At 38.9% G+C, this 21532-nt stretch overlaps 1 protein-coding gene across 2 annotated transcripts in view; it reads right to left on the bottom strand.

The window, feature by feature from the left end:
* The window catches only part of STIM2 (stromal interaction molecule 2), a 136347-nt gene extending 115561 nt beyond the window's left edge, over window positions 1-20786 (bottom strand). The window contains exon 1 of one of the 2 annotated variants that reach the window (XM_081123439.1): window positions 20161-20786. In XM_081123439.1, the coding sequence (XP_080979565.1) occupies window positions 20161-20563 (403 nt within the window). In that variant the 5' untranslated portion in view covers window positions 20564-20786. The remainder of the gene's footprint in view (window positions 1-20160) is intronic. The other variant, XM_081123438.1, reaches the window with a different exon arrangement.
* Window positions 20787-21532: the final 746 nt, after the last annotated feature.

Raw genomic sequence — 21532 nt, 5'->3', positions numbered from 1 at the left:
CAATAATAAAGTGACTATGATCAATAACTTAAAGCTGCCGGAAGGCATAGCAATGACTCTGCCTCCAGAATAAGGAAGGCTGTCAATAAATGTTTTGTGGATAAATAGACAGGCACATAAAAGAAATGGTAGAGCAGGAATTTAAAACCAGGTCATCTGATTCAACCTCTACAAAACCATGCACTCTTCACCAGAGGTGAGTAATGAAAATTCAAAATTGTAATAACCATTAGATTGTGAAATCAACTAAGGAGAACTATAGAATCCTCATTAGAGACTTTTTGGTACAAATTATACAATGACCCAAGGTCTAGAGGGTCTAGTATTATACATAGTCAAGTAGATTAACTAGAATAATTAGTAATTTCTGAATCACAAAAATAACTGAAAAGCTTACTGACTTCAGTAAGCACCTTACTTTTAAGTAAGGTTGATGAGTCAACCTGAACGAAAAGCAAAGGGAACATAAGACTAAGGAATTTAGGTAGACCATAGGGGTCTAGGCAGCAAGGACTTATCTTTAATAAGTCAAAAGCAACACAAGGAATACAAGTGAGCCAGGAAAAAAAGAAAACAATCTAAAACTTGGAAGGAAAACAATGGCAAAAAGAGACATATGCCAAAAACCAGGATTAGTCAGAGTCTGAGACATAAGCAAAGACCATGAGAAGCAGTAATCTACCTCTGGAACAGGTTAGGAAAACCTCCCACCCCCAGGGCCCAGGCAAAGAACCCCTACTCCTAGAGGATAGGCAGAAGTAAAAACCCACTACTTGAGGACAGAGACAAAGCAGTGCGCTACCACTGGGCAAAGGACAGAAAACTCTCTCTGACCTCATTCTTCCCTCAGATACAAGGCAGAGTTTCACTGCCACTGGGGGAAGGGAAAAAAAGACAGAGAAACCTGGACTTTGAAGGCACAGGCTCATAAGCCCAACCTAGGACTGAGAGTAGATCAGAAGAACAAAGAATCCCCCTGCTCCCAACACAAACCTAGTACACACACACAGAGCCCCTCTACAGTATATGCATGCTGCTTACAGTTGACAGTGGAGCAGGAATACTACTCAGGCCACACAAAGTAACAGCAATCCACTACTGGGAAAGTTAAAGTCTGTGGTGCACTAGAAGTGACAATGGTAACAACAGAGTCATACTAGAGACAAAATTCACTCAACCTACCATACAAACAGTCTGACAGAAGAAGTGTACCCATTTCTAAGCATAGACAATATTTACTTCAGCTTCAACTGTTCTATCATTCAATAAAAAATTATGAGACACATTTTAAAAAGCAAAAAAACAAACAAACAAAAACCTCACTGTCAAGATATAAAGCACACAAAGGAAAATAACACAGAGATGACCCAAATGTTGGAACTATCAGACCAGGGATGCTAAAATAACTATGATTAATATGTTAAAAGATCTAGAGGAAAACATTAGTATGTTAAAGGATCCAAACAATATGTATGAACAGATAGAGAATTTCAGCAGAGATATGGAAACTATAAGAGAGGCAAATGGCAATAAAAAAAATTTTTAAATGACAAGTTCAAAGCTGAAGAATCCCTTATTATCAGTGAACTTAAAATAGATCAATAGGAATTATTCAAACTGAAACCAAAAAAAAAGAAAAAAGTTTTTGTTTTGTTTTTTAAAAAGAAACCAGAAGGGAGCACACAATTGTGGGACTATGTCAAACAGCCTAATATACACTTAATTGGAGTTCCAAAGGGAGAACAGAGAAAAATAAAAGAATTATCTGAAAAGATAATGGTTGAGATTTTCCAAAATTAATTAAAGAGAATAAACCAAAGAGTCAAGGAGGTCAGAAAAGTCTTATAATTGTAAAGGTATCCTTACCTTAAATAAAGCAAGTTAAAGCAAAAGGTTTAGACAAAAGATAAAGCTTTAAATAATTAACTACTGAAAAGTATGTATTTAGCAGGTATTGTAAAAATATTTTCTATTATCTATAAAAATACAGTGACATACTATTTACCCACATAAAAATGAACTAGAGGAAATGGATAAAAGAAAAGGTGAAAGATTTAAAAAACATGAACTGTAAAGTACAGCCCAATAAACACAGATTACAGTTTCCTTCCAACAGCCACCAAACAAATGTAGACATCAGACTACATTACTTAGACAAAACAAATGTTAATTTTTGGCAAGTACATTAAATAAAGTTGTGAGTTGTAAAAACAAATATTGTATATGAATTTAGTAAATCCTGTAGGGAAATTCTACTTTGTAAAAATTGTATTACAAATTTATTTATGGTTTATCATTTCAAATGAAAATTTGTGTCAGGGATAACTGGAAAAAAAGAGGGACCTAGAAATTGACAAGAATAAAGCAGAGAAGAGCCAGACTTGAGACTTTTAAAATGCAATCTTGAGTTAAAGGAAATCTAGGTAAAGTCTACCTAACTTCTTAAGTATTCCCCTGTGTCTGAAAGCTGGAAAAGTGCTAAGATCCAAAGACCCATCTAAGTGATGGGAACAGAACCAAGTTACAATATTCAACATCCTCATGTCTCCTGATACAAGGTCCCTACAAGAATTCAAATTTTACCAATACCCTGTGAATTGCAGAAGATGTCTGAGCCATAGTAGTGCAGATATTCAAAGACTTGTTAAATAAATTTACCCAAAGCTTTTGCCATTTTATTCATCCAAGTTAAACAACATGTCTGAAACCACTGTGGACCCTAAGAGGTATCAATCAACAATTCCAAATAACAAAAAAGGATATCTAAATTCCTGATTGACTAAATACTGAGTAGCATACTAATATGCTTCTTAGTGTACATACTATTTACTACAATATAAAATGGTTTTTCAAGCATTTCACAATCTACAAAAGGAAATTCTAGACGCTTCCTTATAATAAAAGGATAAAAAATGAAAAAAGTTTTCTGAATTACTAATTCAAAACATATAATGATTTTTTATTATAGTATTTTCTTTTAGCAAATCTAGATATTAATAAAGATTTCCATGGGCTATTGATCCTCACTTCACAGACTATTTCTTTCCCATAAGATCTTAGTAGTCCTTTGACTTTGAATTCTGCTAGGGTAAATCTTCACAATCATTGGAAAGAAATTATCTACAAACATACCATGCTTTGCTCTGGAATGTGCATTCAATCAAAAACAGCTGTTGTTTATCCAAAAGTTGTGAAAAACTGAAGGCAAAAAATACTTATTTATCTTATTATCTTTGAATTCTTAAGCAAAGTTCTATTCTCACGTTGTTTCATTATAAATTAGAGGCCCTAGAATATCATAATGATTTTTTACTCCTTTACTAATCTAGAATATGAAGGTAAAAAACAGTCCTAACTATGTACAGTTTAATATTCAGAAAAATTTTTAAGTCTTCAAAATGTAAATTTACAGTACACTATAAAAACTAATTGATAATCTTATAAACAAGTTTAAACAATTTATCATAGATTTTCACATTTGACTAAATTCAGAAGACCAACATATTTGCAGATTTCTATGACATTTCAAAAGAAATCCCATAAAGACATATAATAAAGCATATGGCAAAAATGAGAATTAGGAGTCAATTGATTTGGGTTTTAATTCTAGGTCAATTATATTACATCAAAGGTAATCTTAGAATACATGTATTTATATATGCTTTGTATATGACTCAAAGAAATTTATCATGACTTCTGTAACTGATATTATAAATGAGTAAAATGATTAATAAATCAGCTTCAATTACAAAGGAGTCTAGGAACTAGTGAATACTGGGATCAGTGGCAATCATAAAATGAGGAAGTTGCCAATTTGTTCAAAGATCACATTCTGTATATAATTAAACTGTAAATGCCCGACAAATGACCAGAGCATTAAAAGTAAAATCACAACAATAGGAACTTCATTTGTTTATTTTCTAATACTTGTTCAGCATCGAAAAAGTGTCAAGCAGTAGGCATTCAAACATTTGTTGAATAAATTTATTCCCCAACTAAATACCACAATGTAATATACCAGGCCATGCCTAATACTTACTGACTTTACTACTAATTTCACAATAGCCAGCATTTTTAAATGTTTTCAAAGTCTTGGAGATTACAAGTTGAATAAATTCCAGCCTTTTTAATAATCATACCATTCTGATTTCTCTAAGCTCTTTTAAAAAACGTGAATTTATCAATTAAAGAAGAGTTCAGGAGCACTTGAGATCTTGCTCCCCAGCATGTGTTGGCAGTTTGGCTAAAATGAACTCATAAAATTCTCTACACGTTTGGACATTTCTTACACGGACATTTACCTGGCGCAGTAGGCAGGATTCTAAAGAAATCTACGCAGAACCAGCCTGCAGACTGAACCAGGTGCAAGGTACAAGCAAGGGTTCGTCGTGTCCCACCGGCTCCCCTCTTCACACTAGATGAAACTGGGTGTTTCCCTCAGAATCTCAGGCCTCCTTGCTTTAAATAAGCAGGCCATGACTTTAACTGAGCTCTTCTTACAAAGTCCTCGAGGTGGATAAGGTTAAGAAAACCCCAGGAAAGGGGGAGAAAATGGGCTGCTACTTTTAATTTCAGCTTTTTAATCAGATTGCCTACTCAGAGTCTGAACAAAATCTTTGCTGGTTAAATGAGAGTCTGAATGAACCCTCTTTAGCTCTAAAAAGAAAGAACACTTGCTTTCCCAACCCGAAGAGCCAATAAGGTGATGATAACTGTCCAACAGGGTGACGATAGTTGTCTAGATCCCCAAGAGTGGAAGAGATGGGCTCTAGAAGTCAACCCAGTGCAAAAACAACAGCCAATGCCGGAGAAGCTGGCAGGACCCTCAGGGAGAAGGGCGCAGCACCCTGGAACAGGTTGACTGAGAGGGGCCCCGTGCCTTGGAAAGCGACAAGGTTCCAGCAGTGCCAGGTAAGCTCTTGCTGGCCCTTGCTCGAATATTCTTAGGTGACTAAGAATCTTTGTGGGGTTGCCTGAGAAAAAATTTCCTCTAGGGCATAAATCAGTCTTAAAGAGATATCCACAGCATTCCACGAGTCTACAGACATGCATGTAAGGGCTGGTTTTCACTAGAAGTTTGTTCAGACTCTACCCACCTCAAAATGAACATGGGCTGCCTCTGAAGCCAACAAGGCCCGCAACAGTCCGCTTCCCATTTATAACTAAGATGGCTGAGATGAGGATCCTTTGATACTTCTCAATTAATTTTTGCATGCATAATTAGAAAAAAGCCAGCTATAAAATTAGGCAAAATGAATGAAAAGTATATTTAATTGCTCTCTCAAAGTTTCAAAAAGAGGATTTAAATAAACAGCTCCACCTATGTTGTTGTTAGGTGTCAATTCTTTGCGGTATTAAAAATGGCTGTCCTTATTTTAAAAGGGGGAAGGTCATTTGGAATTTGACTTGTCAAGGACAAATATAAATTGTAAATGCCTCCAGGACAAAATTGGACCCAACTGTTCTTTTATAAACTAGTGTATTTTTCTAATGGCTAAAAGATTTGTTTGTGTATGTACATATATAGAGAGTAAATATGAGATAATTTTCTACCTCCAGATGGTATTGTTAATTTAATAGCAAGCACTTGTAAAAAATGGGTATTCTAAAATTCTCAAAAAAAAATAGAAACTAGCTCAAATGCTTTTCAATTTAACATGATCTAAGGTTAATTCTTCATAAATAAAAGCTAGCTTCAGTTTGTTGGTTCAAGTAAAATGAACATGTCTTTATTTCACCTAGGTTTCACAAATCTAAGTCCAATAACTGACTTTTATATCTATGAAAAATATCCAAGCTAAAGAATAATTGATTTCTTCTTAATTTTCATTAGACATTGAGGTTTTAATGGTTAAAAACTTCAATATATATAGAAAAACTTCTAGGTTACATTGTATGGGTAAAAAATGGTTGAAAATTAAATGGTCAAGGCTATGAGAAACCTAAGATGGCAGTTTAGTTCTTCCTGGCTCCCTGGCACCTCATTTTTTGGGTTTTTACATTCCTTCATGCATCATAATGCATTTAAGCTGGCCTTTAATTAGATGAAGGAATTTATGATTGGCATTACTGAAAGGAGATATTTTCCACTAGTGCTAAGCTAAAGAAGATGTATAAGACAACTTTTAATGCCCTTTTTATGGTTTAGGGAAATGTTATACTAGATGCCCAATACAGAGAAATCAGACAGAACGCAAACTCAGATCATGATATTTGACAGGACAGAAATATTCCAGAGTGTTTTTTCACAATGAAGGCCCTAAGAACTAATACTTTGCATTTACCTGCCCTTCCAAGTTTGGGGAAAATTCAGCCTCAACTTGGATCCCATGGTTACAGTATTGCCCCATCCACAGTGGTCAACAAGATGACATCAAGACTGAGACTTCCTAGGAATGAGCCTTCCTAGCACTGTGAGACCACACTACCAGATCAAAAGGCTGGTCATGAATAATCCTCCAAACTGATTTATGACTAATAAATCTGTGGACAAAAAAGGTGGGGAGGGTTCTATAGAAAGTAACCTCACAGGGTAATCTGATCATAAATTCCTAACGGGGCAGGTCATGGTGAGTAGTCATACCTGAGGCATATAACTTTTTAGCAAAAGATTTATCTTTGCCTTAAGCAAGCCCTGTCCATTATTTCTGTGCATCAAGGTTAACACACCTTTGAAATAAATAACTGCCTCCAAGAGAGCCCAAAATCTTAACTATGTGTAATCCCAACCCTGAGTTGCTTCCTACCACCTTCGTGTATTCTTCTTTACATTCCCTCCTTAATCTCAAATGCATAAAAGAAACTGTAAACTGTTATTCTCTGAAGCATTTATCTCAGTCTGTTGAGATCTTGCTTCCAGGTATATCTTCTATTTGGCTCAAATAAATTTTATAAAAATTAAAAAAAAAAAGAGTTCATGATTTAAGCCAACTGAATAATATAGTAACTAATCATAACACATAACTGTTCAGTTTATGTATGAAACTGAAAATTTATTCTGTAGCAGTTTTCCTCTAGAAATCAGCAATCACAAATAAAGATGTGCTATAGTTCTTCCCAAAAGTATTTAACACATATAATTTTTCAGTACCATCAAAGACATCTTAGATAAAAACAGATGCCAATGATTAATTCATACTATATTTCAGACAAAGTCACCCATATATTTTAAAGTGTTGGACACACTGTATCAGAGCAATATTTGTAAACCATTAATCACTATACAGATGTAAGGTACAACTTTTATAAGCAAGCTACAATAGATCACCATAAATGGCTAAAAAGAAAGAACCACTGTGGTACAACGTAAGTAGAAAGATGCAACCGGTTAGAATTGCAATAAGAAGGGTATAAACAATTTGTTAAGAAAGTTCCAAGGCAGAAGAAGCCAGTCTTATTGAATGTGACTGTGTCAAGACTTTATAACAAAAGAAACAGAGAAGAGCACGAATCATGTCAATTTTTACCCACCATTGTATCTCCAACTTGTACAACAGTACACTGAACACAGAATAGTCTCAATAAATATTTACCGACTGAATGAATAAACATTTGAAATGGACCTTGAGAGATGGAGAGAACACTTGAGTATGAAGGAAACATTCAAGCAAAGGACTAGAGGATATAAGGTGCCTTCAAAGAACAAAGAGTAACCTAATGTTGCTGGAGCATACTTAGGAAATGCAAAACATCAGCAGGAGTTTGTGTCAGCATTGAGCTACATAGCAAGTTTAAACTTAACTTGGTATTAATTAAAAATAATAAAAGTTTTAGTATTGAAAGTAATATATAGGAGACTGCAAGGTGAATTGCCTCGTCTAGCACAAATGATTTAGTTCAGAACTAATGCGGTAGCAGTAAGAATGGAAAGAATGGTGAAAAGATAAAATGTAACCCCAAGAATTTGGTTGGTAAGAAAAACAGTGGCAGCTCGGCCGGGCGTGGCTCAGCGGTTGAGCGTCGACCTAGGATCCAGGCAGTCAGGGTTCGATTCCCGGTCAGGGCACATGCCCGGGTTGTGGGCTGCAGCCGATCAATGACTCTCATCACTGATGTTTCTGTCTGTCTCCCTCTCCTTTCCTCTCTCTGAAATCAATAAAGATATATTTAAAAAAAAAAAAAAGAAAAACAGTGGCACCATTAAAAGAAATACAAAGTATTTTTTTCCATCATCATTTATCCCCTCAAAAAAAGAAATACAAAGTATAAAAAAAAAGAAAAGAAAAAGATGGTTGGGGGGAGGGGGAGTCAGGTAAAGAAAATGACATTTATTGCGAGTTTATTCCTTGCATAAGCACTGCAAACACATTATTTTATTTAATCTTCACAACAATCCTGTGAAGTCGTCATACTCCCATCTTACAAATGAGGCAAAAGAGGTCAAGATACTTGCCCGAGGCTCACGAAGCTAACTTAATTGTGTAATTCCCTCCCTTCTTCCTTCCAAAGAGAACGTCCATTTTCTTCAAATACGGGGCAGCAATGTACTCAGAAAATGGGCCCCAGCCCTGGGAGAATGAAACCTGACTGTTCTAAACATTTCCCTTGTCCAACAACCCAGGCCTGACCTATGAGACAGAGAAGAAGTATGCTGAGGGCATCTGGGTTTAGACTTTCCTACGCATTAGCATCATGGAGATCCTGAGGAACCTTGAAGTCCCCAATCTAAGAACTGTCCTTGATTTCTCCCTTTCTTTCACTCCTGTTTCCTAATCCATCAGCAAGCCAAATGAATTCTAATTCTAAAATATCTTGTTAACCCTTCCTCTTCTTCAATCCTAGTCCAAACCATTATTAACTCTCAACTCGACTCCTAGTAACTACTTTACTAGGCAAACTCTCTGTAGTCACTCTTGCTCCCAATAATTCATTCCCAAACAGCCACCAAAGAAATCTTTAAAATGAAAATCATGGAGCAATTGGAATCCTTGTGCTCTGTTGGTGGAATTGTAAAAAGGTACAACCACCATGGAAAATAGTATGGAGGTTCCTCGAAAAATTAAAAAATAGAACTACCTTATGATCCAGCAATCCTAACACTGAGCATACATGCAAAAGAACTGAGAGCAGAGTCTCAAAGAGGTATCTGCACACCTGTGTTCACAGCAGCACTACTCACGACCGCCAAGAGGTAAAAGCAACCCAAGTGTCCATCCACAGATGACTAGATATAAAAAACGTGGTATACATACAGTGGACTATTACTCAGCTTTACGGAAGAAAATCCTGTCACATGATACAACAAGAATGAACTTTGAGGACATTATGCTAAGTGAAATAAGCTAGTCACAATAAAACAAATACTGTATGAGGTATCTTAAGTAGTCAACTTCATAGAAACAGGAAGTAAAACCGTGGTTACCAGGGGCTGGGAGGAGCTTTCTGATGGCACAGAGCTTCAGTTTTACAAGATGAAAAAGTTCTGGATATCTATTTCACAACAATGTGACTACACTTAACGCAACTGAACTGTACCACTTAAGATGGTAAATTTTTATGTTTTTTCAAAAAAAAAAAGTAAATCACATCACTTCACCCCCTCCTTAAAAACACTTCAACTGCTTCCTATCACCCACTAAATAAAACCCCAAACAAGGTCTATAAGGCTTTGTACCATCTGGCCTTTTCCTCTTGTACAACCAGATCACATGCTACTCTTCCCTTCCCTCAAGATGTTCAGTCAAAATGACACTCTTTCACTTCTTCAAATAATTCAAATTCTTTCTTCCCTGAGGTCTTTCTGTCCACCTACAGTGAGTGCCCCGTGTGGAATGACAGTCCCTAACTCTGCCCCAGCGTGGCTCCTTATTTTCCCTCAGATGTCATCTCAAGTGTAAACTTTTCAGAAGCCTTCCCCTAACAAGCCTACCTTCTTTAGTAGGCGTCCCCACACCATCCATACTATGTCCATTCTTATGTCTCTTTCGTTCCTTGATAGCATTTCTCACAAATTGAAGTACTTTTTAAAAACATCTTCCCAACTGAAATGCAAGCTGCATGGGAACAAGGACCTCATCACTCCTGTTCATCGTGTCCTCAGTAATTGTAATATGCCTGGTATATACTGAATGTTCAAATATTGAGTGATTTCACATTTTGAAAAAAATCACTCTATAAGCCTAAGTGGAAACAGACTTAGGGCCCAGAAAAAGTTCAAGATACAAAACGTTATGCTTCTTAAAATTACATTCCATCCTTAAGGAACATTCATTTAAAAAAGCACAAATAGTAATTCCCCACTTATTGATATCATTTTTTAAAACGTCATTTGTCTTAAGCCCCAGGAATTATATAATTTATTTTTTTTTTAAATATATCTTTATTGATTTCAGAGAGAGGAAAGGAGAGGGGGAGAGAGAGAGAGAGAGAGACATCAATGAAGAGAATCATTGATCGGCTGCCTCCTGCACTGCCCTGACTGGGGATCGAACCCGAAACCCGGGCATGTGCCCTGACCGGGAATCGAACCCTGATCGCTGGGATCCTAGGTTGACGCTCAACAGCTGAGCCACACACAGCCGGGCAGGAATTATATAATTTAAATCACTGTTTATTTTCTAAGATTTCAGAGTATTTAATAGAAAAACTTTTTAAAAAGAAAAATTTGTGATGTACCAACAATAAAAGAAAGAACTCATGAGGTTCCTTAGACGATAAAAATCTAGAGTTTAACATTAATTAGAATGTGTAATTCTGCTACTTATCCAGTTCATTTCCTAATTCAACTCCAATTACACCCTGTGCTTTATTATATCCTTGGCACTGGAGAATTTTTAAAAATATAAACCATTTGAGAGAAACCCTAACTCTCCATTATATGCAGTAACCTATTATGGGCATGATGGTACCCTCACAAGGATTCTGCAAGGGTTAAATGAGATAAAATATACAAACACCTGGCATAAATTTGAATCCCACATGCAAATATGAACGTTGGTGCCCCACGAGTGGGCTGACCATTGATTCTGCCTTATTTGGTAGTCCACAGTCTCCATCTAGCATCCTCAAATGCCAATGTCTTTGAGAAATGCCACTCCCCACTCAGCTTCCTCCTCTCATACCGCTGTACTTTTCCCTATCAGACGAACTCTTACACATTTCAGTGAATACCGCTACTCTGGGAAAAACCCTTCATTAATAACCCACCTCTTCACATCGAAGTTCAGAACTCCATCTCTGTAATTCTGTTAAATACAGCACACACCCTATGCCCGCAACCCTACGGATCATCACATGTTAAGTGGGTGTATCCCCTCTTGGAACACAAAGCAGGGTCAGTATCTCATTGATCTTGAAATTCCAAAGACCTAACTTAGTGACTGGCACATAACAGTTACTAAAGTTTCTTGTTTACTTGGGTTTTTTTGTTTGTTAATGAAGAATAAAAGTGATGCAAACGAGGGTACCAAAAAAAAACCAAAAAACCACTACATTTATATCATACTTTGTTCTAAAGAAGGGAGAGGCTTATTTTTAATATTGCAAATATATAACAAAAAACTCCTGATAAATATTCTAATAAATATGTATGTTTTTTAACCCTCACCCAAGGATATGTTATGTTTTGGTTTGGTTTGGTTTGGTTTATTTTTGTTAATCCTCACCTAAGGATATTTTTTCCCAGTGCTTTTTTTTTTCAGAGAGAGAGTGGAAGGGAGGGGTGGGGAAGAGAGAGAGAAACATCTCGAAAGGCTGCCTCCGGCAGGCACCCAACCAGGGAGGGAACCCGCAAGCGAGGTACATGCCCTTGACCTGGAATCGAACCTGTGACCCTTCGGTGCTCCAGCCGATGCTCTAACCACTTAACCATACCAGCCAGGGCCTGAGGATATGTTTTTTCATTGATTTTTAGAGAGAGGAAGGGGGAGAAAGAGAAGCATGATGTGAGAGAGAAACATCCATTGGCTGCCTCCCATATGCGCAGCAACTAGGAACTGAACCTGCAATCTAGGCATGGGCTCTGACCAGGAATCCAACCCGCTCCAACCAACTGAGCCACCCGGCCAGGGCCTAAATTTTTAATAAATACAGTAATGCTACTAGATAAGCCACTAAAGTGTCGCCTTTGAAAAAGCAAATATAGTAATACTTATACTTTTCTTTAGATTATGCAGTCCACTCTCGGGTAATTTTCAAGTTTATATTGTTCTTACAATGATAAAAATGGTCATTTCAGCATCTTTATATGCTCAATTCCTTACATCACTTCTGGCACAAAACAGTCACTTAATAATACTTAAAATTATATGCATGAACACACAAAGATTCACCAAAATCTGACTTTTTCACTTTTAGATTATCCTATTTTAAATTATTCTCTATAGTTCTCTTTTAGGATCCATTTTGACAAACCTAGAACCAAACACTGGATGCACATCAAACGGTATATTTTAAAAAGCAAATTCAAAAAAGAGCAAAGAGTAACTTAAAGTAAATTTTTTTAAATTTGGTACCCAGAAATACAGAAGAAAGAAATATCAAGGATTAACACAGTCTGAACGTGTGTGACAAAGTAGAAAGAACTGCTGAAGGTGACACACAGTAGGGAAACAGAGGAAAATGGCATACTTGTCATTAATGGAAAAGTCAGAGGTTTACTGCTGGAGAATAAGAAAAAAAAAGAAGAGGGATTAAAATTATATATTACTCAACATCATATATTTTTTAAAAGAAAGAAAAACAGTACAGTGCAAAGAAAACATGAGCACAATAACAGGTCTGTGAAATGTACTGTGTTGGATAGCAGGTAAATTTTTCAAATAAAGGTTTAAAAAACCTTTTTCACTTATTGAGAATCATTTAAGAAACTACCATGAATCACTTCCATTACTCTAGGGATTTGTGATGAGGTAGCTTAATATTTTTTAATCACATAAATACAATATTCATTTCAAGTACTTTTAAATTAAAAATCCAGTACTTAAGTCAGTCAAGTCATTTTGAAGTTTTACAATTCCCTATAAGGGCAAGCTGAGGAAGATCAAAGAGGCAGAGAAAGAAAGTGAAAACTACTAGAGGAAAAAGAGTAAATTACACAGAGGCCACGATCCATAAGCACACATAAAGACAAATTCACTGCAAGAAACACTGGGACAGGTGCAGGCACCTGGGTTCTGAGATGAATGTCAGTCCAAGTAAACTGTTCTCGTACTGTGGTTCCCTAGTCCGGGGGAAATGGGGGGTGCAGGGGAGGCGGGGTGTTACCAACATCTTAAGAAAACACTGAATAAGCCACTATCAAACATTCTAAATCTAGCTTTAGCCTTAATCCTAAAGCTGTTTCACTTTAGACAGTTCAGCTGAGGAAGCCTAGAAGAAAGGAAATCACTTTCAGGTGTGCAGCCATGATGGCTCTACAGTACCACCTCAAGGGCCAAGTGAAATAAAGCCAAAAGTCAAATCAATCATTGGCTTGGGGTTCCCTATCCCCAAGTTAGAACTTTCCTAGTAATGAAGTTCTCTGAGGAGGAAATGTTCAGCGAGCCTAGAGGAACACCAGACTGAGGCGAGAACCACCCTTAAAAGCAGCAACAATGAAACCAGACAAGGAGAATAGTTATAGAAGGTAGGATTAGAAAGTATCAAGAAAGATTAACTATCTAATACCTACTAAAATAAAGATCTAGAAGGATAAGGAAAGGAACAAACCAGTTAGATCATCTACAGATCAAGCCTGAAATTCACACAGTAAACTCAAAAGTTAATTTTGAAACAAATAATATGCCAGCACTCTGACACATCATTATTCAAAGAGGGGGAGAATTCAACTCTGATGCATTATAATGTTAGTTAAATGAGGACTTGCTATCCTTTTTTAAGGAATAAACACATTTTTTAAAGATGGAATACTACAAAGCTGTATATAAACAACTTTGTAAATCATTACATGAAGTCCAATCAAAAATAATTTTTATATTAAATAGGCAAATTTGAAGAAAGACAAAACAGTGTTTCTTCTTGCATATTTTCAAGGACTTATACCAATTTAAGTCATTTTACAAACTCTAGGTGTTTAAAATTAAAAGGTAATTTTTGTTTCTTAAACCTCTAATTCCTTTCAACTCTAACAATAAAATTTTATAAAGTTTCCTCTAAATATTTTCATAGCTAATGCATAATTTATCTCTGCTCTTTACAGCCTCCTAACTGGCCTCTTTTTTTAAATCTCTATTATCTCCTCAATTCCATCTGCCCAGACCTTTCTCAAACACAGAGGTTGTGACACTCCCATGTTCCAAAACCACCATACTTCTCAACCCGACAGGATAATAGATTTAGAACTCAAGTTTATTAACAAAACACACTGAAATTTCAAAATACCTTTCAAGCCTTTTGTTTTACCTTAAAAATTATATTCTCCATTACATATCCATGTTTAGTACTGGTAATTAAGTCAATGTTAAATATTTTAAATTATTATCAATGAAATATTTAATGTTTGTTTCCCAAATAATCTAGTAAAATGTCTATGTCAACAAAATGCATCATAATATTCCTATGGCTTTCCATACTCCCCAGCACATGGTGGAGTATCCAGTTTTGGATGTGCTGACATTTCAATACATAGGGAATAAATTAGGGAATATTAAAGCCCTCGATAATTTGGCCTGAATCTTCTTTTTCCTTTCATTCCCCACTACTCTATATACACCCTGTGCTTAACTAAAATAAAATAAAAAAATAAAATAAAATAAAATAATAAAATAAAATAATAAAATAAAATAAATAAAATAATAAAATAAAATAAAATAAATAAAATAAAATAAAATAAAATAAAATAAAATAAAAACTTCTAATTTACTCCTTACCCTTGCATATGCCTCCTCCTAGAAAACCCTTTCACTCCTCTCCACAGGAAGCCATATCTATACATCATGGTCCAGCTCAAACCCTGCCCTCCTGCAAGTAGTATTCCCTAACAGCCTTCCTTTCCCAAAAATTCTGCAGTCCATTATGGTACTAATCAGTCTGTCTCATTATGTTTAGTTGTGTGTATAAGGATGCATACAACATATCAGTTAAGAGCCAAAGCTTTGGAGTCAGAGAAATTCAGGTCAACATCTGACTCTGCTATTAACCAAGTATGACCTTGGGCAAGTTACTTAAGAATCATCCTGTATTGGTTTCCTTGTCTCTTTTATGAAGATAGCAGCTAATCAGGTTTAATCTCAGAATCAAAAGCAGTGATATATATAAAGCACTTAGCACAACACTGACAGCCAGTAATAGTTTAATAAATACACTTATTATTTCCAATAGGCAGACCCAGGTCTTACTCATTTTTGTATTCTTTTCCATGTAGTATTCTGAATGTGCTTAATAATTTCTTGGTTGATGAAATCTGATCAATTCAGAATTAATCTCCTAGACGGATCTTAATAAGGTCCAAATTCTAGTGAATATCAAAAATGGCTCACTTATCATATTACTAGCTATTAATTTTAACATTAGCTTAACCAGTTTATACTCTAGCTACCATATACATATAGACCCCGAAGCATCACCTTGAAAGTGTTCCACACTGCATTATCATCGTGAGCAGGCCAATATCCAAAATGCTTGATATGGTCACTTATAAGTCTAAGTTAATCTAAAAACATTAGCAAGATACAAACCAAGACTTTAGCAAATTAAAGAATTCCTGTGTGGATCCTCCTATTGTTAAAGTTACACTAAATCCTGAACCCACTTTTCCAACTGGACCTCTAAGTTATTCCTGTGCCAGGGGACTTCCAGCAGAGACCAATCAGCTCTGCCATGGTATTCTCAAGAAGAGTACCAAGGGATACAATGCTTCCAGACCAACAAGATTCCTACTAATTCTTAAATGTTCACAATAGGCTAGATCTAAATGGATGAGTAGATTCTTTAATCCTGTAATTAGCAGAAGCAAAACAAAAACAACAAAAAAATAGCCTACAGCAATGGCCAAAGACTGATAGAGAAAGGAACTGCAGTTATCATAACTACAGGGAAGGAAAAAGAGGGTACAGCAATAAACTAGCCATCAAAAGACAGCTTCAGGAAATATGAGCTAAATTCAGAAAGAGGAACTTCAGCCTTGGCTGGGTGGCTCATCCCGTACACCAAAAGGCTGCAGGTTCAATTCCCAGTCAGGACACATATCCAGGTTTCGGGTTTGACCCCCACCCAGTCAGGGCTCATATGGGAGGCAACCAACAGATGTTTCTCTCTCTCTCAAACCAATAAAAAAATATCCTCAGGTGAGGATTATTTTTTTTTTTAAAGAGCAACTTCACTAAAGGAAGAAAAGCAGTTTTACTAGTACTGTATGAACTGCACTGAGTTTTACTATTGTCACATTATAAACATTAACATATGTATGCATCCTAAAATATTCCTCAAAGCAACATATATAAACTACACTAAAAAACTATTAATAAAAAAAAAATGACATCTGCTGAGTAAATGTTAGGGACGCAAGATGAGATAATTAAAAGTGATGCTTAAAATTTTTCCAGTGACAATCATGTTCATGTGAGATATTTTCATTTAAATTTATGAAAAACCCACAACACAGATGTGTTTAATGCTAGTGAGTAAAATGGGTCTTCTGAATTTCTCTCAAACTAAGGATTATTTTAAATTTTCATTGAAATTTTAACACTTCCAAAAGAAGTGTTATAATTTTTTTTATTATTTCAGAGAGAGGAATGGAGAAGAGAGGGAGAGAGAGAAACATCAATGATGAGAGAATCACTGATCGGCTGCCTCCTGCACGCCCTCTACTGAGGATGGAGCCCGCAACCCGGGCATGTGCCCTGATGATGGAATTGAACTGTACCCTCCTGGTCCATAGTTGGACACTCAACCACTTAGCCACGTTGGCAAGGCCAAAAGACATGTTTTTAAAATTAGTGAAATTATACCATTATATAGGTACTAAAGAAGGTTGCATTCGTTCATTAAAAAAAAATAGACACAAATATTTCCAAAGTTATGTTTTTAAAAAATTATGAAACAAGTAACTCCATATTAAGAAAAAATTTTAATTTAAATTATTCTGCCTATTTTGCAATAATAAAGAATTGTGCTCTATATATGTGATATATTTATGTATTTTTGTGTGTGTGTGTATGTGTGTGTGTACATACTGCCCTTTCATAAACTATTTCTCAGGGACCATATCTGACTAGATCAATCACTCCAGACTGGGATCAAATCACTGATTCTAAATCTGTTAGGCAAAAAAAAGGAAAAATATATAGTAATCTCTTAAATTATTAAAGCACTGCTTTACATCACAATCAACAAGCTCTCAGTCATCAATCCCTAATCTGCCTTAAATTTCGATTACTTTCAAAGAAAGAGCCCTAATACATATAATTTAAGCCCTTACTACACAGTATTATAAATATTGGTTTCGCCTTATCAAAATATTTGCACAATGAATCCTGAAAAAGTAATATAAAAAAAAAAAAAGGAAATATAAACATTCCTTATGAAAGCGGTCTGTTTATTTTGATGAGTTGTCATAGTCTCTCCACAAGAACACTTGCTTGCTCAAAACTAAGTATGCAATAAATTATTTAAAGGCAACTTATACTTAAAATACACTAAAGGTCTAAAGTAAAACTCTTGAGAGGCAAAACTTCAGTGGAAAAGAATGTTTTCTAGATTTCATTAGTAAGACGCAAACTAATGCAGATCTAAAGGTCAGTATTAAATAGACCAATCTGCAGAGGAAGAGAGAAGATAAAGTGATTTTGGCTGTCACTTTCAGAGCTATTCAGAATAATCACCGCTAAATAACAACTTTAATATGGAACCAGAGAGAACAATTTTCTCAGAATTCTTTCAAGGATTTTGATGCACTCTACTCCATTTCTATCCACTAACACTGCCTAGAACATAACAGTATTTTTTAAGTTCAGTCTATGGGTCTACTTCCTGAAGTGTGTAACAGCAATAATTATATTCAGGCTTTAGCACAACATTTACCAATGGAAACCATAAAAGAAAGCACTATTCATACAATCCAAATAGGAAGGAACTCTATATAAGCCATACAGTTTAAAGAAATGTTTAATATGCTTTTAATTTATTGCAGACTTTCAACCTACTTTTTCCCAGATAGCAGTTCTAACGGCTGTATGTGCATCAACTTATTAAAATGAGCACAATTTAACTTGTGCATTGTGTAGTTTGATTACCTTAAACTTTAAATGCACATGCTTAACTTGCTAAAAATCTATATTCTACCAAAGGGAAAGAATAAGAACATTAAAATTAAATTCCAGGGTTAATATTATTTTAGTAAACTTATTTTAAAGCACTGCAGCACAAACTCACTTTGTGTGACATATCAAACTTTTTATCCAGTAAGAATCAGCCTTCCTTTTTCACAATGCCACAGATATCTCAGAAACTTAAATTTTCAAAAGGAAGGATTATAAGCAGTTTATTATGATAAAATTCCATCTGAAGTAATTTTTTGACATAATCTACATAGTATACAATACTGTTAGTGGTTAATAAAGACTAAATTTTCTGAATCACGTGCCCTTCTACCAACTACATGTTGATGAAACAGTCAATTGTGTTTCTTTTTAATCTTTTCTACTCAAGAAACCAAGAACCGTACTACTTTAACTCCTAGAAGCGCAAATATTTCTGCTCCCTCCCATCCTGCATGAGGCATTATACTTTTATCCTGCCACTTTCCTAACAGTCACTATTTTTCATCACATTTTTATTTTGCCACATTTTTATTTAGAGAACAAAGACTACTTAAGCATAAGACTATCAAACCTATCCTCTCACTCAAACTACACCATGCGCCTCATACTAACCATTCTGTAATCATTTTTATCTAAATTCCCCAGTGATAGGTTTGTTTCAAGTTCCATTTGAAAGGGCTTGATATGTTTTCAGGGCAGAGCAAGTTAAATATTCTGATCGTTATGTCCTATACATTACAACTTCCAAAGAGCTTCCGAAGTTTACCCACGCCCTCCTCTCTAGAATAGTAAACATCCTGTCACAGAATCCAGAGCATAGCTGCTCTGCTCTGCTCTCAAGAACCCAGCTCCTGAGCACTTCTCAGAGCAGCTGTTAGCAGCTCTCAGATGCCTGCCCCACTACCACTTGAGTTAAATTAACGATGTGTCATCTTGTTCTGCTTTACTTTTTCCTTCCTAGTCTTGCAATTAATGTACAAAACCTAAAGATTACTCTTTTAAAAAGTACAAAAAAAAGCAAACACCAGCTACACTACTTTTCCAAAAGAAATCATTTTCAGATCCTTACATCATTACTTAATCCACAACGTATCAGTTGTACGTGACACTGGAAGGCTGAGAAAGATTCCATTTTCTACCTAAACTTACCAAACACGTTTGCAAGTTTTCAATAATTTCGAGAACGTTCTACATTTGGAAGGCGCTGGGGCAGTCTATCAGAACTGTGCTGCTCAGATACAAGCGCTGGATATCCTGCACTTGGTAAATTTTTGGTACATTTCTGGTTACCTGCTGAGCACTCTGCACCCTTTCTCACCCAGTGATGCTCCCACCAGCAAATACTTTTCCAGCTTTTAAAACGGCCTTCCTCCCACCGCTCAGAAAGCACGCATTAGACTTAGAGGCTTCCTCATACTAATACGGAACCACTAATGCCACTAGGTATTATGACTCTCAAAGAATCCTTCAGCAACCCCCCCCCCGCCCCCCCGGGGCATTGTGCTCAGCGGGGCTTTGAACCTGAAAACTCGCTGCCAGCTGCCTTTGCACAAGCAGCACCAGAGGCTGACTCGATACCGCAGTGCCGCTGCTGACTTTTCCTAGCAGCTTGAAAAAAAAAAACAGCCCAGCACTCTGCAGACCCTGCTGGCTCTCCTGCAGCACGGAAGGGAAGCGCCGCAGGGCTCGGCGGGGAACCCCGGGGAGCCCGGCCGCAGGGCGGCGAGGCGAGGCGAGTGCCCCGGAGAGGCTCTGTCGAAAGCGGGGTGTCGGGGGTAAAGGGAAGGCGTCGAAGTGCAGGGGACCGCGACGCAGCGGCCAGGACACTGGGGTCTGGGCGTCCGCCTCGGCTTCGCGCACTGGCCCGGGCCGTCGAATAGCGGGCGCCAGGCCCCCCCCCCGGGGATGGGGGTCCCCGCAGCGACCGGCCGAGCCCCACCCGCCGCCCCCCGGCCCTCACCTGTCATGAGCGCCGGGCTGTCGCCCGCCGCCGAGGCGGGAGAGGAGGCGGCTGCCGCGCCGGAGCCCGACGCCCGCCTCCCGCGGAGGTTCCTGGGCACCAGCTCGCATCCGTCCGCCGCGCCGGCCACCAGCAGCCCGAGCACCAGCAGCGCAGCCCAGCGCCGCCGCCGCAGCCAGCCCGAGGCCGGGCCGGGCGTCGTGGCGGGATGAGGGAGAGGAGGAGGAGCGGGGAGGCATCGCGGCGGCGCCCGGGCCGCGGGCCACTCGCTCCCTCCGCGAGGCGCCGCCGCCTGCGACTCCTCGGGCCGCCCCCGCCGCCTCAGACTCGAGCTCCCGCCGGACGCCAGCCTGGTCCCCTCGGCACCGGCGGCCTTCGGAGCCCGGGTCCCGGCTGCATTCATGGGTTCCGGTTATTTAAAATTTTTTAAAAAGTGAGGGGCAGAGAGGTAAGACGCCTTCGGCCGCGCGCGACACCCGCGCTGCTGCGGCAGCGAGACCGGGATCCGCTGCTCTGGCGCCGCCGAACACCAGCCCAGCGCCCGTGCCGCCGCCGCTGCCGCCGCCGCCGCGGCGCATCCCCCCGCCCCCTCCGGCCCGCGCCTGTCGTAGTACCGCGGTCCGCCCGACGCCGCCTCCCCTCACACTCTCGCTCGCATACCGATCCCCCGCCTCCCTCAGCCCCTGCTCCGCGCAGGCGCGGCGCTGCCACACGGCGCCTGCGCGGCGGCCCCGCCCCGCCCCGCCCCCGGGGGCGTTCCGGGGAGGACCCGGGAGCGGCGAGGAGGTTTCTGACGACGCGGCTGAGCCGCGAAAACAGGGGCGGGGAGGAAGACGCGCGGGCCTCCGGCCCCCGCCCCCGGCCCCCGCCCCCGGCCCCCGCCGCGCGTGTTGGGGAGCAGGGGCCGGCCGGGAGGGCGCGGATATTCCAGATCGTCTGGGCAAGTGGTAGCCGCGGCAGAAATCATTGCGGGGTCCTGAAAGCTGGCCGTTGGAAACGGCGTCAGTGGAAACACAGCCTCCCGCGCAGAGCCTGGCATAGGCGGGGCTTCAGGAGGCCGGCCGCGCTCCGGGGGCTTAGCCTCGCCTCGCGTTTTATTCGCGCGGGTCAACACTCGAAACGCTGGCCGGGGAGCTGCTAGGCTCTGCTCTAAGCGCTTTACAGATTTACACATTATGAGGTTAGGCGGTGGTATCCTCGTTATCAAGCCCACTCACAAATGGAAATTAAGGCCCAGGCGTGTTAAATAGCTTGCGCGCGCGCACGGCTGGTTAATGGGCCGGATTCGGGACCTCCGAGTGCAAACACTGAAAGGCGTCCGCTCCGGCCTCCGACGCGCCTGGCCTCGCCCGCACCCCACGCCGCCCGCGGA

The sequence above is a fragment of the Miniopterus schreibersii genome (assembly GCF_964146895.1).
Source record: "Miniopterus schreibersii genome assembly, chromosome: 1".
NCBI lineage: Eukaryota > Metazoa > Chordata > Mammalia > Chiroptera > Miniopteridae > Miniopterus > Miniopterus schreibersii.
The sequence above is the reverse complement of the archived record's forward strand: the minus strand, read 5'-3'. Positions and strand labels throughout refer to the sequence as shown.